The 13783-nt window shown below is 66.6% G+C and overlaps 1 protein-coding gene across 11 annotated transcripts in view; it reads left to right on the top strand.

The window, feature by feature from the left end:
* Nucleotides 1-13783, top strand: part of GSE1 (Gse1 coiled-coil protein) — a 413470-nt gene that overhangs the window by 377733 nt on the left and 21954 nt on the right. For 9 of the 11 annotated variants that reach the window (XR_002344460.1, XR_002344459.1, XM_021093710.1 and 6 more), the window contains 2 exons: nt 610-828; nt 11060-11259. Coding sequence is in view for 9 of the 11 variants with exons in the window: in XM_021093710.1 (XP_020949369.1) it covers nt 610-828; nt 11060-11259 (419 nt within the window). In the remaining 2 variants the exon portion in view is untranslated. The remainder of the gene's footprint in view (nt 1-609; nt 829-11059; nt 11260-13783) is intronic. The other 2 variants (XM_021093712.1, XM_021093715.1) reach the window with 1 other exon arrangement.

Here is a 13783-nt window from a genome sequence, read left to right as displayed (position 1 = left end):
CCCCGTGCCTTTGGGTGTCGCGGGATCCCAGGTCTGTGCTGCCTGTGTACCAGGCTCGGTTTCCTGCTCTGAATGGGCTCGGTTTCCTGCTCTGAATGGTGGGCACAGTACAGAACCCGTCTCACCAGAGTTGTGCCGGAGGCGTGGCAGAAACCTGCTCGGCCAGCCCCAGCTGCTGCCAAGTCCGTCTTCGCGATTGGCACAGATTCGGTCTTTTTCCTTTCTGTTGGCGTCCTTCTCTCTGTCGGGGGAACGCTGGCCCCGTGCCTCGTCTCCCACACCCGTGGGGATGCTGTCGAGTCCTCTGGGCCGCCCTGGAGAGGTTGCAGGATTGTGCGGGCCGAGCCATTTGGTGTCTAGAAGCACTGGGTCCTGGGCACAGCGCTTCTTTGATGGGGGATCCAGGGGGGTGGGGTGGCCCCTGAGTGCTGGGGTCGCGGCCCCTTCTCTCTGCAGCGCTGGCTCTGTTCTGCCTGCTCCCGCTCGCCCTCCCTGCATGCCGCCCGCTGGCGCCAGCCCCCCGGCCCCGACCCGGGCCCCGCAGACCCCGCTCTGGTGCTGGGCCCTCCTGCTCTCTGGGTGACTCTGGTTCCTCTTTTCCTGTTTCAGGCATGAGCCATGAGCCCAAGTCCCCTTCACTAGGGATGCTTTCCACCGCGACCAGGACCACCGCCACCGTCAACCCCCTCACCCCCTCGCCGCTCAATGGCGCCCTGGTGCCCAGTGGCAGCCCCGCCACCAGCAGCGCGCTGTCGGCCCAGGCCGCGCCGTCCTCCAGCTTTGCCGCCGCGCTGCGCAAGCTCGCCAAACAGGCGGAGGAGCCCAGAGGTAAGAGGTGCGCCCGCCAGGCTGCGGCTCGCGGGAGGGGGAGAGAGAAGCCCCTTCCTTCCTGCCCAGACCTCGCCCGCTCCCGCGAGGAGCAGGTGCAGCGCCGGGAAGCAGCTGCTCCCCTGATCGCCCGCCTTCCAAGGGCTCCAGAGGCCGAGCCGCTCCTGCCCACGTGCCCCGTGCCCGCGTCTCCTCTGGTCTTTCTCGTGTTGGCTCCTTCTGGCTGGGACAGCGCTCTCTGCCTTGCAGGCCCTCCCCGCCCGCCCGCCCACCAGCCCCGGCTCCTCTGCTCTGCCGCTGCTTCCCGCGTTGTCTGCTGCCTCTGTCCTTCTTGGGCTCCTGGAGTCACTGCAGGGGCGTCCAGTGGCGGTGGGGAGGTGTGCCTGGGGGCCTGGGCTGAGGAGGGTGGACGTGCTGGGCCACGGGAGCCCTCCGCAGCTTCGGAGAGGGGGTGCTGGCCCCCTTCGGGAGTCCCCAGCCAGCTCCGGGGAGCCCTACCCCGGCTGGCTTGTTGCCCAGGAGACCAGGTACTCCAGCCTTGGTACCTGCTCCAGAAGTGGCAGGGAACACGGCCTCTAGAAACTCTTGGTCCCAGAAGTGGGAGCACAGCCCGCCCCGCCACTGCTTGACCCGCCAAAACAGGGATTTCCTAGTGTCGCTTCGGCAGTGATGTGCTGTGTGACTTTGGGCAAACTTTCCCCTCTCTGAGCTTCAGCCGTCCTCTTGCTACCGTGAGGGTCACTACAGCTCTGGCTTTAGGGGCGACCATCAGCCTGCGTTAGTCCAGGTCAAGGGCTGCTAGGTGGATGAGTGGCGGGCACTGGGCGGCCAGAGCTGCCGGGAGGCCTGGGCTCTTGGGGGCTCCGGGGCCGGACTCCAGGTACCCTCTGGACTCAGCGCTTGGAGGCAGAGCAGTCAGGGAGGGACCTGGGTACTGCTGCCTGCCATCTGCCTTGCCCTGAATGTCCAAGGCGTGGCGTCCTGGATTCCAGGGCTCTGGGGCACCGGGAGAGCCCACGTGTGGGAACCAGGTCTGTCTGGATGGTTCCGCGGCCCCCAGCTCCGAAGAGGGAACGTTTGCGCTGACGAGGGCCAGGGCAGGGGTGGTGCCGGTGGGCTCCGATTTCCACTTCTCCCCCGGTCCCAGGTCCTGCTGCTCATGTAGTTGTTGGGAGGAGAGCGTGTGTGGGGAATAGGCTGGAATGGATGGCGGCGGGTGCGGGCCCAGGAGGCAGGGCCTTGGGACCTGGTTTCTGCTTTGCTGGGGGTCACCCTCACCGCTCGGGTCCGCCTGCCTGGGCCGTTCCGTCCCCGACTCTGCTCACGTGCCCACGCGGGGACTCCCTTGCCCCACATGAGCATGTCTGGCGGCAGGAGGCCCTGTGGTTCAGGGCATCACACGCCACGGGCTTGAGAGCAGAGGCAGTGCATGTCCGGCCTGGCCGGCGAGGCCCTGGGAACAGGTGCCCAGCGCTGGGTGCGAGCCCCCCAGGAAAGTGTCCACAGTGGGAGCCTGGGCTGGGGTGGAGCCCTGGGGTCCCTTCAGGGTCCCCGAGGAGCTCCCAGGACAGAATCTGCCGGGCGCTCCTTGCTTTGGCGTCTTTTCCTGGCGTTCCAGGAGGCCAAGGAGCTGGGCTGGCGCAGCTTCCAAAGACAGCTGTCAGCACGTGGGAGGACGCGGTTCCATCTGGCTGATTCATCCCTGAGCGTCAGGGCTTCGTCCAGCAGCTGTGTCCACTCCCGGGCAGCTGGGCTCGCCCCGGGGTGACACCCCCCGTCTGCAGAGGACGTGGCAGTGGAAGGGCACCTCCCGCCCCTTGCAGAGCAGGTGCCGGGAGGCCTGCAGACCTGGCTCGCATGAGGGCCCCGGGACAGAGCGAGCCTGCCGCGATGGTCTCTGTCCTCCCTCCGCTGCCCCAGGCTGGCCCCAGTGTCCGGCTCGAGTGATGGGCCAGTGGGCAGCCCACGTGCCAGAGGCTGCCGGGCCTCTCTGGCCGGGAACAGGGTGTGCTGCTGGGGTGCCCTGCTCCCGCGGCTGTGACCTGGGTGTTCTGCGTGACACCCTGGGAAGGGTGCCCCCCGGGACTTTGCGACAGAGGGTCAGGGGAGGGAGGAGAGGGCCGAGCCATGCTGGCCCGCGATGGTGTGGTCTTCGGAGCGCAGTGTCCACCGCTGGCTGACCCGAGGTTCTGGTGAGAAGGCTGAGGTTTGGGGGGCTCGGTTGGTGGAGCAGTGTTTGGACCTGGGGCTGCCCTGATACTTGAGTTCTGCTGTGTGTGTCCTGGGCACTTGTCACCTCCTCGCTGGCTCTGGGGGCCACACGCGAGGCCTGAGGGATTAAAGTGACAGTGGTGACTTTGGTGATGCTGCGCCTGGTCAAGCCGCGGGGGGATCCTGGGTTAAGGAGAGGAGCTCACTCACTTCCGGGAGCGTCCTCTGGGCCACAGCCCGCACCTGCTCCCCATTTTCCTCACTGAGTGACCCCAGCTCTGAGTGACTGTGGACGTGGTTGGCAGCCCAGCACTGGCCCCTCGTACAGATGGAGAAGCTGAGGCCGAAGGAGGTGACCCGGCTGGGGAGGTTGTGTGCTGTGCTCCTTGCTGCGGCTGCTTTTAGGCCTTTCCGAGGGGACCAGCCTGAGGGTATTGTCCTGCCTGCGAGGGGTGCCACCTCCCCCTGCCCCCACCACAGGTGTTCTGGGAGCACTTTGGGGTCTCTGCTCCCGGGGGCGGGGGTGAGGCAGGTTGGAGATGTGGGCTGTCAGCTTCTCGAAGCCTGGGGGCTGCTGGGGCAGGAGGGGAGAGCCAGCAGGCCCCAGCCCCCCGCCCCACTTCTCCACCTGCTGGAACCAGAGCCCAAGAGGCGCATTTGCTGGGCTTGGTGATGGGTCAAGTTAGGGGGTCGATTTTTTTTTTTTTTTAACTTGTTAACTTCTTAAGGTATAATTTATATCCCATAAAATTCATCTTTTAGAGACTATAGTTCAGTGGCTTTTGTGACTGTCACCCTTTGTCCTAGAGTATCTCTGTCACCCGTAAAAGAAACCCCATCCCCACGCCTTTGCCAGGATCTGCCGGCCGGACACCTGTCACCTGTGGGCTCTCACGTCCCGGCGTCTGCAGGTCCATCCCCACACAGTGCGCCAGGGTCCCCTTGCTTCTCGGGACGGGATGACCGCGTGGCTGGTGGGCGCCACGTGCCCGTCACTGGGCGTGAGAGGGGGCCGACCCAGCGAGGGCTCTCCCTTCCTTCATCTCAGCAGCCACCGTGTTTTGAGGGCCTGCTCTGTAGTGGGCAGCCTCCCGCGGTGTCGCCTCTGTTGTGTCTTGCTGGTGGACAAAACTGAGTTTCAGGCTTGCTGGTGTCCCGAGTCAGAGGCACTGGGGGAGACCGGAAACTCCACGGACACTTGTCCCGAGGCCCCCTGGCCCCCCGCCCTCCCTGGCGTCCGCGTCCGCCTTCCATGCTGTGAGGCCCCGTGTGTGCGAGCCGCCCCAGGACAGCCGCCCTAAGGGCCCCAGGGTTCTTGCGTCTTGGGGTCCGGGGGCCAAGGTGCGGAGGGGGGGGTGCCTCTGTGCACTCCCTGCGTGGGAGGGAGGCGGGCCTGAGGCTCAGGGGATGCCCCCCGCCCCCAGCTGCCAGGGCTGTCCTGGTGCCACCTGCCACCTGGGTGCCCAGCCCAGCCCACCCCCCGACCCGCCCCAGGAGCAGTGTCGTCTGCGCCGTGGCCCAGCCTCCCCTCTGCCTCGCGGGCTAATGTCTTTCCTCACGTCGCGTCTCCAGGGTGCAGTTGAAAGATTCGATTCAGAGCAAGTAATCCGCATGCGACCGCGTTTGCTCTGCCCCCAGAGAGAGGCCGCCAAGAGGAGAACGGGCCCTTGGCGGGGAGTTTACCCTTCTGGAGGCTTTGCTCTGTGGCCACCGGCCCTGCTCGTCTCCATCGGCTGCCGAGGGGGCCGGGCCTCTGTCCCCGGGGGACTCCTGAAGGCACTGCTTGTTGGCGGGTGGTGCGCCTGGACCGTTTGGCCCGTAACCCACTCCGGGATGGGTGTCCAGCAGGGAGGACACGGGCATTGGCAGGTTCTGCTTCAGGTCCTTGCTGTGTGACGGGGTCACCCCGCCTCACCTCTCTGGGCCGCCGGCTGCATAGATGTGCACGAGCCAAGCAGGACACGCTCCAGCCACAGCGCCATGTGCAGCACTTGAGGGCCGCCAAGCCGTCCCCTTGCCACCTCCCCCCACCCCCAGCAGCACAGCCCGGGGCTCGAGGGCCCTCGGGGCGGGGAGGAGAGCGCTTCTCAGGCTGGACGTGAGCTCAGCACTCTGCGTCTTGAGGCCCATATGGGCCCCGTTAGGGGAGAGAGCGGTTCTCATCTGTCCCAACAGCAGGGCTGCGTCCAGGCCCAGGGCCCCCTGCCACTGAGACCCTCGGCTTTGCCTTTGGAGGACGGTGGGGTCCCAGGATGCGAACAGGCCCACGTAGCATGTTCTGGAAGGGGCCTCAGGCTGCAGGTTTGGGTCTGACCCCCACATCAGTTCTGGTTGCATCCAGGGGCCCCTTGGTCAGGGACAGGCCAGGGCCACCTTGAATGAGGCATCATGTGATATCCGTCTTTGGCCCCTTTGCAGCCTCGGCGGCTGAGGCTCCTCCCCCATTCCTCTGGCCACCAAAAGAGTGTCGCCTGGGCCATTCCGTCCCCTTTCTCCTGGAAGCTCCTAGGACAGCTCCAGCCTCCGCCCAGCCTCCCCCTCCCCACCTGCCCCCTCTCCCAGAGCCTCTTCTGGACAGAGACCATGTGCCCCCCATAGGCGTCTTAGAAGGGGCCCCAGCCATGGAGCCCCAAGGTCCTCCTGTCCTGGGGCAGGTCAGGACCCCCTCTGAGGCCCCCGCCTCCCCCAGGGCCCGCCTTGCAGGGAGTGTCGGGGAGTCACAGATTGTCCCCTGTACACGGAGACCGTCTTTCCGTGATAGACGTGGGACAGAGCCACTCCCCTTCCGCGGCCGCCTGGCCCTGCTGCTCTGCCCGACGTCTGCTGGGGCCACCTCGACCCTTCCCCTGTCCCCTGCGAGGGCATCTCTGGGAGCAGGCGGAGGTCGCTTCCTGGGGGCAGTTTGCTTGCCTCTCTTGGGGACGCAGGCCCATCTGCGAGCAGCTGGGGACCACAGGGCGGGAGCCCGATGTGTCACAACTCAGCGAAGATGCGTGCATCACGGGGACGGGCCTGCTTCCCCAGCCCTGGAGCACGTCACACGGTTCCGACCGATGGTCTTGTCCCCTGAGGCCTCCCCGGGGTGCCCTCTGGGGGGCTGCTGCTGGGCAGAGGGAGCAAGGTGGCCCGTTCAAGTCCCCCATCTGCCTGTTCCAGCAGGCGCATGGGACTTGTGGCGTCACTGCCCCGAGCCTCGTGGGGCACCGAGCGACCTCACCAGGCTCGTGAGCCAAGAGCATAGACCCTGTTTTCACTCCTGTGAGAGAAGTGACCAGTCCAGCCAGCTTTGTTTGGACCAGACACAAGCGGGCTGACAAGGACAGCGGGGCCTCAAGCCCGGCTGAGAGAGAACACGGTGCCCTCGAGGCATTTGCTGGCCTTGCAGGCAGGTCTGGTGACCCTGGGGTCCGAGAGCCGCCGGGAACGAGGCAGGGGCCACCCCTCCCTCTGGGGAGGTTGCAGGTGCAGCTCTGCCCACCAGTGGGGCCACCACACCACCCGCCCGAGCGAGGCCGGGGCGGTTCTCCTCTTCTCTGCTGACATTGGTCCCTTTCGAAGAAAACAGCCAAACGAGCACGGGGAGCACAGATTCCTCCTGGCACGCTGGCCACCTGTGTGTGTGGCGCACGGCTGTGTCCCCTGTGCCTGCAGCCGCATCTGTCCCGTAGCACAGGCGTGGGCTTGGGGCGTGTCCTCGGCAGCTCCCCCTTCTCTGTCCACCTGGCAAGGGTTCGAGGAGGGGGGGCAGGGCTGGTGGGCAACACCCCACCGGGGCAAGAGGCCCCCACCTTGCTTTTGCTGCTTGGGGTCTAGTGACGGTAAATTGGGGGCAGGAAGACTTGCTGGTGGCAGAGGTGGGGTGAGAGCTTGACGGGAGGACAGCGGGCGGGCATGGCTCCGACTGTTCCGAGCTGTGGAGGGTCCATCAGGCTGGGCACAAGAGCCTCCGCCAGGAAGGGAAGTGGGTGTGCGCTGCCCCTGCCACTGTTTTCCAGAGGCTTCTCCCCGAACCCACAGGTTGGTGGTGCTGTCGCCCTCAGTCCTGCTTGTGCCGTGGCCCAGTGTCCCCACGGTGCCAGGCCTGCGGGGAGTCCTGCGGGTTTCCCACCCCGTTCCCCGCCTCCGTGTGAAAGCCTGGGCCCCTCTCGCTCCAGCATCTGTCACAGCCCCTCCAGCCGGCCCCCCACTACCGTGCTGCCCCCCAGCCTGAGACGCTCTGGCAGCTCCGGCCACTGGTGCGTCCCAAGGGCCCTGTTTCAGGGAAGATGCCAGGCAGTCACTGTCCATTCATCTGCTCTGTCCCTCCCGGGCAAGGCGGCCTGACTCAGCGCAGGGCTGTGCCCAGAGGGCCCTGGCGACGGGGCCTGGCCTTGCCCCTCTCCCCATCTAGCAGCGTGTGGGGTGCAGTGGTTCCGGCAGAGGGACCGGCCTTGCTCCCCACACTCTACAGCGTGTCATGTGAGGGGTTCTGCTGGGGGCCCAGCCTGCCCCCCGCCCCCGTGGCGTGCTGAAGTCTTGTTAAGGGCATCCCGTTGGCGCGTGTGGATTGTTTGTGTGGCTGGTTGAGTGCGGGTCTAGGAAGCTGACGGGGCTGCTGCCAGGTCACCGTTTTATTTTCCGGCCTCACGCCCACTCCCCTCTCGGCGACTTTGGGGTCTCAGCTGTTAATTACACGTGCCCGGGCGGCCCCGGGCGCTAATCCGCGAGGTCAGACAGCAGAGGGGACGCCGAGCGCTCTGCGGCTGTCATCTGCGTCCCCGCGTCTGGCCGAGGCCCGCCGCACACCCCAGTTAATTACGGCCCCGCAGCCCTCCTCGCGGCCGCCCTGAGCGCGGGGTCGGGGGCGAGCGCGCGCTAATTGGCGGGCGCGTGGTCAGGGATCGATCCGGCTGCCGAGTGACGGCCCGTCCCACCCGCCCGAGGGACCAGGCTGCTAATTGCCCGTGGCCTCCGGGGCGGGCGCGCCGCGTCTCGGGGGGCTTCCTCCCTCCCCAGCGCTTAGAAATGAGGCTGATCCAGAGACGGAGCGAGGGCGGCAGGTGGGGGCTCGGAGGCCGGCCGGGCGGGGGGATCTGAGAGGTGGGGGCAGGCGGCCCTGAGGGACCGCGTGGCCCCTGGGCTGTTGCGGTCGGGACGTGTCTGCTCCCGGCTTCCCCTCCGTCTGCCCCCCCACCAAGGAGCACAGCCTCCTGACTGGGGAGCCCTGCGTGTGTTTGTTTTCTATCTTTTTCTGCTCTAGAGCCCATGCACCCACCTCCCTCCACCCACAGGCGGTACACAGGACGGCCCAGGGTGCAGGCTGGGCACGCAGTAGGTCCTCCCACCTGGTGGCCGAGGGTGCCATGCTGGTGGCTTTCCGTGCCCACCCTCAGGGGTGCTCCCTCCCAAGAACGCGCCTCTGTGTCCTTCTGGCTGCTGGTGGGCGTGGTGGGCATTTCCCACCGGGGCTGCCTGGCAGGTGGACAGCCGCCTGCTTTGCTGGGTCGCCTTGCCAGGCCAGGGCGTAGGTGGGACTTCTCTGTGTCGGCTTGTCGCCCTGGAAGGCAGCAGCCAGCTCCACCCCCCAGGACTGGCCAGGTCAGCCTGCCACTTGCCTCCCGCAGAGGCAGCTTTTTCAAAACTTCAGAGGCTAACCTACTGGGAAAGGAGTGCAGCCAACGTTGTCTGTCCCCGTCGGCTGTCCCCCAGGGTGTGATGACATCTGACTGAGGCAGGGAGCTTGCTCAGCTAGTGGGTGGCGTGGCTGGGATCTTTATCCGTGCTCTGTCTCGGTGGTTGGCCCTGCCAGCTTGGGGTTGCAGAATTGCTGGTGTGTAGGCTGTGGTTGGCAGATCCACCTGGGGAAAAGGCGCCCCCCCCAGGGGACCCCTCACTGCCCAGCTGGCCAGGCACTGATGGATGGGAGCTAGCTAGGGGCGAGGGGTCGCCTGGCCTGGGCGTCGTTCCCAAGGTCTGCAAGCGGCTTGGCTGGAAACTGATCTTGCTGAACTGGCTGTCTCCCCGTCGGGCTGCCCTGTACAGTTGTGCGAGTTGTGCACAAGCCTAAGGAGCCACACTGAAGGGGCCCCATGGGGGCACCTTGCTCAGGGCAAAGCTCTGTCCCAACATCCGTGGGGCCTTGGCGTCCAGCTCCTCTACCTCGTGGTCCCACTGCTGAGCCCGCACCTGGCTGGTCGGGGCCTCTGGGGCGGAGGGAGGGGCTGTGCTTTCGTGGACCCGAGGACTGTCCAAACAGCAGCCTGCGCTGCAGGCCACCCTGCCTCCCTTCAAGCAAAGGTTTTATTTGGTAATAGAGCGGCTGCTGGAGATGGTGTGGAGAAAAGACGAGGCTCCTGGGCCCTGGGACCCAGGCAGGTTCGGAACAGAGTCCAGGGAGGAGGCCAGGGTGGGGGCTTCTGCGTGCAGAGGGGGCCGCGCTGGCTCCCGCTTCCTCCCCGACTCCCAGGGCCGCAGGTGCCTCAAGTGGGATTCCTGCCGAGGCTGCCCGGTGGGGCCCCAGAGGGGAGCATGTGTGAGGCTGCTGCTTGGGACTCTCGGCAGCGTCTGGACCCTCCCAGACCCAGGCCGGCACCCCGAGTCCGGCCTTAGGGAGAAGTGTTTGGGTCTCAGCTCCGCCCCCTCCAGCCACCTGTGCTCATGCAGCCCCCGGAATCGTGGGGGGCACGGTGTCTGGCACTCATTCAAGCTCTTCGGTAATAAAATCTGGGAGTCTCCGTGTGGCCTGGCCCAGACACAGGCCCTGGGGCTCTCCGCGGCTCTCAGATAAGGACGGGGTCCACCTTGGGTCTGTGAAGGGGTCTCCTGCCTCCCCAGACTGCAGCCCAGAACAGGTGGGGTGTGAGTGTGACGCAGCTGAGCCTCGTTGGGCCTGGGCGTGGCTTTCGGGGACCCCCAAACAGCCGAGCTCCAGGGGCCCAAGCTCCAGCCCCCAGAGCCTCTCCCCTGCCCCTGCCAGGATGTGCCTCGGTCGCAAGGACCAGAAACGCACGGGGCTGTGAGGGTGAGCCTGGTGCTGCTGGGGATGGGGGAGTAGACGGACCTGCAGGCTGTCGCCCCCTCGTGCACAGTGGCCCCTCTCCGCCACCCCTCAAGGGAGGAGCTGAGGCCATCGTGGCTGCACATGGGCGCCTTCTCCCTTGGGACCCAAAGGGATTTTTCTGCCAGCCCTCCCCTCCCCACCGACCCCGACCCCCACCCCCACCCCCATGCCCTCTGCAGCCGCCTGGAACTAAACCCACCCCTCCACGCGCGGCCCCCCCGCAGGCCCCGCACACTCCCCCCCGCCCAGCCCCGCCCCTGCAGCCACAGCATCCGGAGGTGATTCTGAGCGGCACGGGTTTGATCCGAAGGTGGTGATGGCTGCGCAGCTCTTTGTGCTAAAACCCACCAACCTCCATGCTTTAAAGGCTGAATTACAACCCAGTGTTTAAAACTTGAGAATAAATGCATTCGCTTTTGAAAAAATAAGCTTCCCTCGGCTGCCCCCTCGCCTCTTCCCCGCCCTGCCGGGCCGCCCAGCAGCTCCGACCACGTCTCCCTTCCCCCCATCCTGCCGTCAGCATCCTTTGCTGGAGCACCTCCGAGCAGGGGGGCCTCTGGGCCCTTCTATGCGCCTCGGGGGTCTGGTCCCAGCCCCCTTGCTCACACCCTCTCATGCAGCTCCTGCCTCTTCTTGGGGGCCAGATCCCGCCTGTCTGGCAGGTAGACCAGTCCCCTCCTTCCCCCCCCCGCCGTGCCCCGGTCACCCTGAGCTCCCAGGGACACACATCAGCCCATGTGACCTGGGTTGTCGCGTACAGCCACACCACCTGCTCTCCGGGGCTCAGTCTCCCTCTGTGTCTGAGGGGGTGGCCCTGCCTGCCTCCCCACCCCATGCTCTCCCCCCACCCCGGGGCGAGGGTTGGCGGGGGGCAGCTCTGGGCAGGGGAGGCTGCGCCCGGGTGGCTGAGCGACGGCCTGGCCTCTGGCCGGCTGCTCGGGGTGGGGACACCTGTTCAGGCGCCTGTTCCTTCTCCCACAGGGTCTTCACTGAGCAGCGAGTCGTCCCCCGTGTCCTCTCCGGCCACCAACCACAGCTCCCCGGCCAGCACGCCCAAGCGCGTGCCCATGGGCCCCATCATCGTCCCCCCCGGGGGCCACAGCGTCCCCAGCACGCCCCCCGTGGTGACCATCGCCCCCACCAAGACGGTCAATGGCGTCTGGAGGAGCGAGAGCCGCCAGGTGAGTGGGGGCGGGGTGGCGGCCACGTGTGGCCACGGGCGCTGGGAAGGTGGCCCCGTGGGGCGGGGCTGGGTTTCAGGATTGAAAGCCCGCGTCCTCGGCGCGCTCCCCCGAGCCTGTTTCCCTGCCTGCCTGGGAGGCCTGTGCGCTGTTAAGAAAACTCAGGGGCTTGGTGGCCTTGGGGCGCCCCGACAGACGTCGCAGACGGGGCTCGAGCAGCGGATGTGTTCTCTCCTGGTTCTGGAGGCCCCAGATCCAGGTGCGGGCGGGTCGGGTGCTGAGGCCTCTCTCTGTGGCACACAGACGGCCGTCTCCTGCGCCCTGGCCTGTCGTTCCTCTGTGCCCGTCTGTGTCCCGACCCTGCTCTTACAAGGACACCAGTCCTGGATCAGGGCCCGCCCCAGGGCCCTCATTTAACCTGGTCGTCTCCTCAGAGACCCTGTCTCCACATGGAGCTGCGTTCCGTGGTCCTGGAGATTGGGGCGCCGGTGTGGGAATGGGGGGAGGGCGGGGCAGAGCGCTTTCAGTGGCATTTGCACATCATGAGCACCTGATAAACAATAGCTGTTATTATTATCTGTTGCACAGACAAGGTCTTGAAATAGGGAGCTTGGCAGCCGTGTTTTCACAGGCCATGGTTCCCTGTCTCTGAACTTCTGAAGCCCGCCTGCCCCGGGAGCCCTTCCCCACACCTGGGGGCTCCCTGGGTGTGCACTGCCCAGGTGACCTGGCTGTGCAGAAGGAGCTGGTGGCCTTGGGCGCTGTTCCTTTACGCCTGCCCCCGGCTGACCTGGCCAGCCTTGCTCCCGCCAGCACCTGCGCTCCCGCCCGGAGGGGCCCTTCCTAATTAAGACTGCTGTCACTGCCCGCCTGCTTCTCTCCTGGATTTTTCTGCAGGGTTCCCAGAGGGTTAGCACCACTTGGAAATACTAATTAAACCACAAAGAAGAGGGGTGAGGGAGGGTAGAACTCTCGCCAGTTCTCTGGGTCGGGTGTGGGAGGGATCAGGACCCCGCCTCGTCATGGCTCAGGGTCTGGCTTTTCTCTGCCCTGGAGGTGGGCGCCCTCTTGCCAAGGATGCCCATGGCATCTCCTGAGTTAGGGGAACTAGCTACAGGCCGGTCCCCTGCTGGCTGTGACCCCCCAGGACTGTCGCCTGGCCAGGGCTCCGTGCCACCAAGAGGCTGCTGTCTTGGTGTCCTTCCCACTCCCCCCTGTGCAGTGTGGGGGCAGGAGGGACTGGGCAGGGCCTGGTGGGTGGAACTGGCCAGAGGGGTTTGGGACTGGAGCCACCGTAGTCCTGGCTTCAGGTGGGGACAAGGGGTCTTTACCAGGCTCTCCGGCCTCCAGAGGGGCCACGGCTACCTGGCACTCAGCCTTGACCTTGGGGCCTAACCACCTGACTCTCCCCCAGCTCACTGGGTCCCTGTGGTTTCTGGGTCCTGACGCACCCCTGGTTCTGTGCCCTACGCCCAGCAGCTGCCCCCCCTGGCCGTGGGCCTCTGCCCCCCAAGCTCGGCCCTCTCGGAGGTCCCCACGGCCCCAGAGACAGGGCCGCGGTGGCTCTGCTCCCGCCATTTACCACGGCGGCGGTTAATGAAACACGGGTGCCACCAGGGAGGCCGGCGGGCAGGGAGCTGGATTAGCGGATGATGTACGGCTGCTCGGCTCCCGCACAAAGGCTCCGCAGAGAATTTAATCCTTCGAGGGGGCGGCGGGGGAGGAGGGGGCTCGGCAGAGATGTGAGGACAGGAGAGGGCGTCGCCTCCCAGAGTCGCCACGCTCGGGGGGCGGGGGGCGGTGGGGGCGGCTGCGCCTGGTCAGCGGTGCTTCCCAGGCGGCGGGAGCTGTGCGGGACGTGGTGACCGGCTGTGCTGAGGCTCCCGGGGCTTGTCTGCCCGGCTGCCTGCTGGCAGCCTCTGCGATCAGCACCATCGGCGCGGAGGGAAGGGCTGGCTGCCCGCCCTCCCCGCGCCCGCCCTCCCTCCGCCGCCCCAGCTGCGCCTGCAGCCGCCGCTCAGACTGACAGCTGCCCCCAGATGCTCCTGAGTGCGGGCCTGGCTGCGGGGACCGTGTCGGGCCTTGGGGTGGCCAGCTGAGCCTCCCGGGCCCGCCCTGGGTTGGGGGCTGCACCCCGGGGCCCGCTCTCCTGACCTCGTTCCCAGGTGCCTGTTGTAAGCTTGGTGGGGCTCCAGCTTGGGGGGGGGGGCGTGGGTCTGGCCCGAGGGCTCCCCCTGCCCACGGCCCACCCCTCCCCCAGCCTCTCCAGCTCCTTGTTTGCCTGCGGCCAGGCTGGGAAGGTGCCATCTGGCCCAGCCGCCTTCAAGCAGGGCTTTGTCCCGCTGAGGCTTGAAGGGGGCTTCTGGGGACGTCTCTGAGCTGGGGCCCCTGGCTCTGCTGTTAGGTTCGGGGAACAGTGCTGGAAGCAGGGGACGACAGCCTGCTTCGCCTGGAGCTCCTCCCCAGACTTGGTCCTCAAATGGAGGTCCCCCTCCAGGGACCTCGCTGCTCTGGGCTGACAGTG

The sequence above is a fragment of the Sus scrofa genome, chromosome 6, assembly GCF_000003025.6.
Source record: "Sus scrofa isolate TJ Tabasco breed Duroc chromosome 6, Sscrofa11.1, whole genome shotgun sequence".
NCBI classification, from domain to species: domain Eukaryota; kingdom Metazoa; phylum Chordata; class Mammalia; order Artiodactyla; family Suidae; genus Sus; species Sus scrofa.
This window is presented reverse-complemented; position numbering and strand designations above follow the sequence as displayed.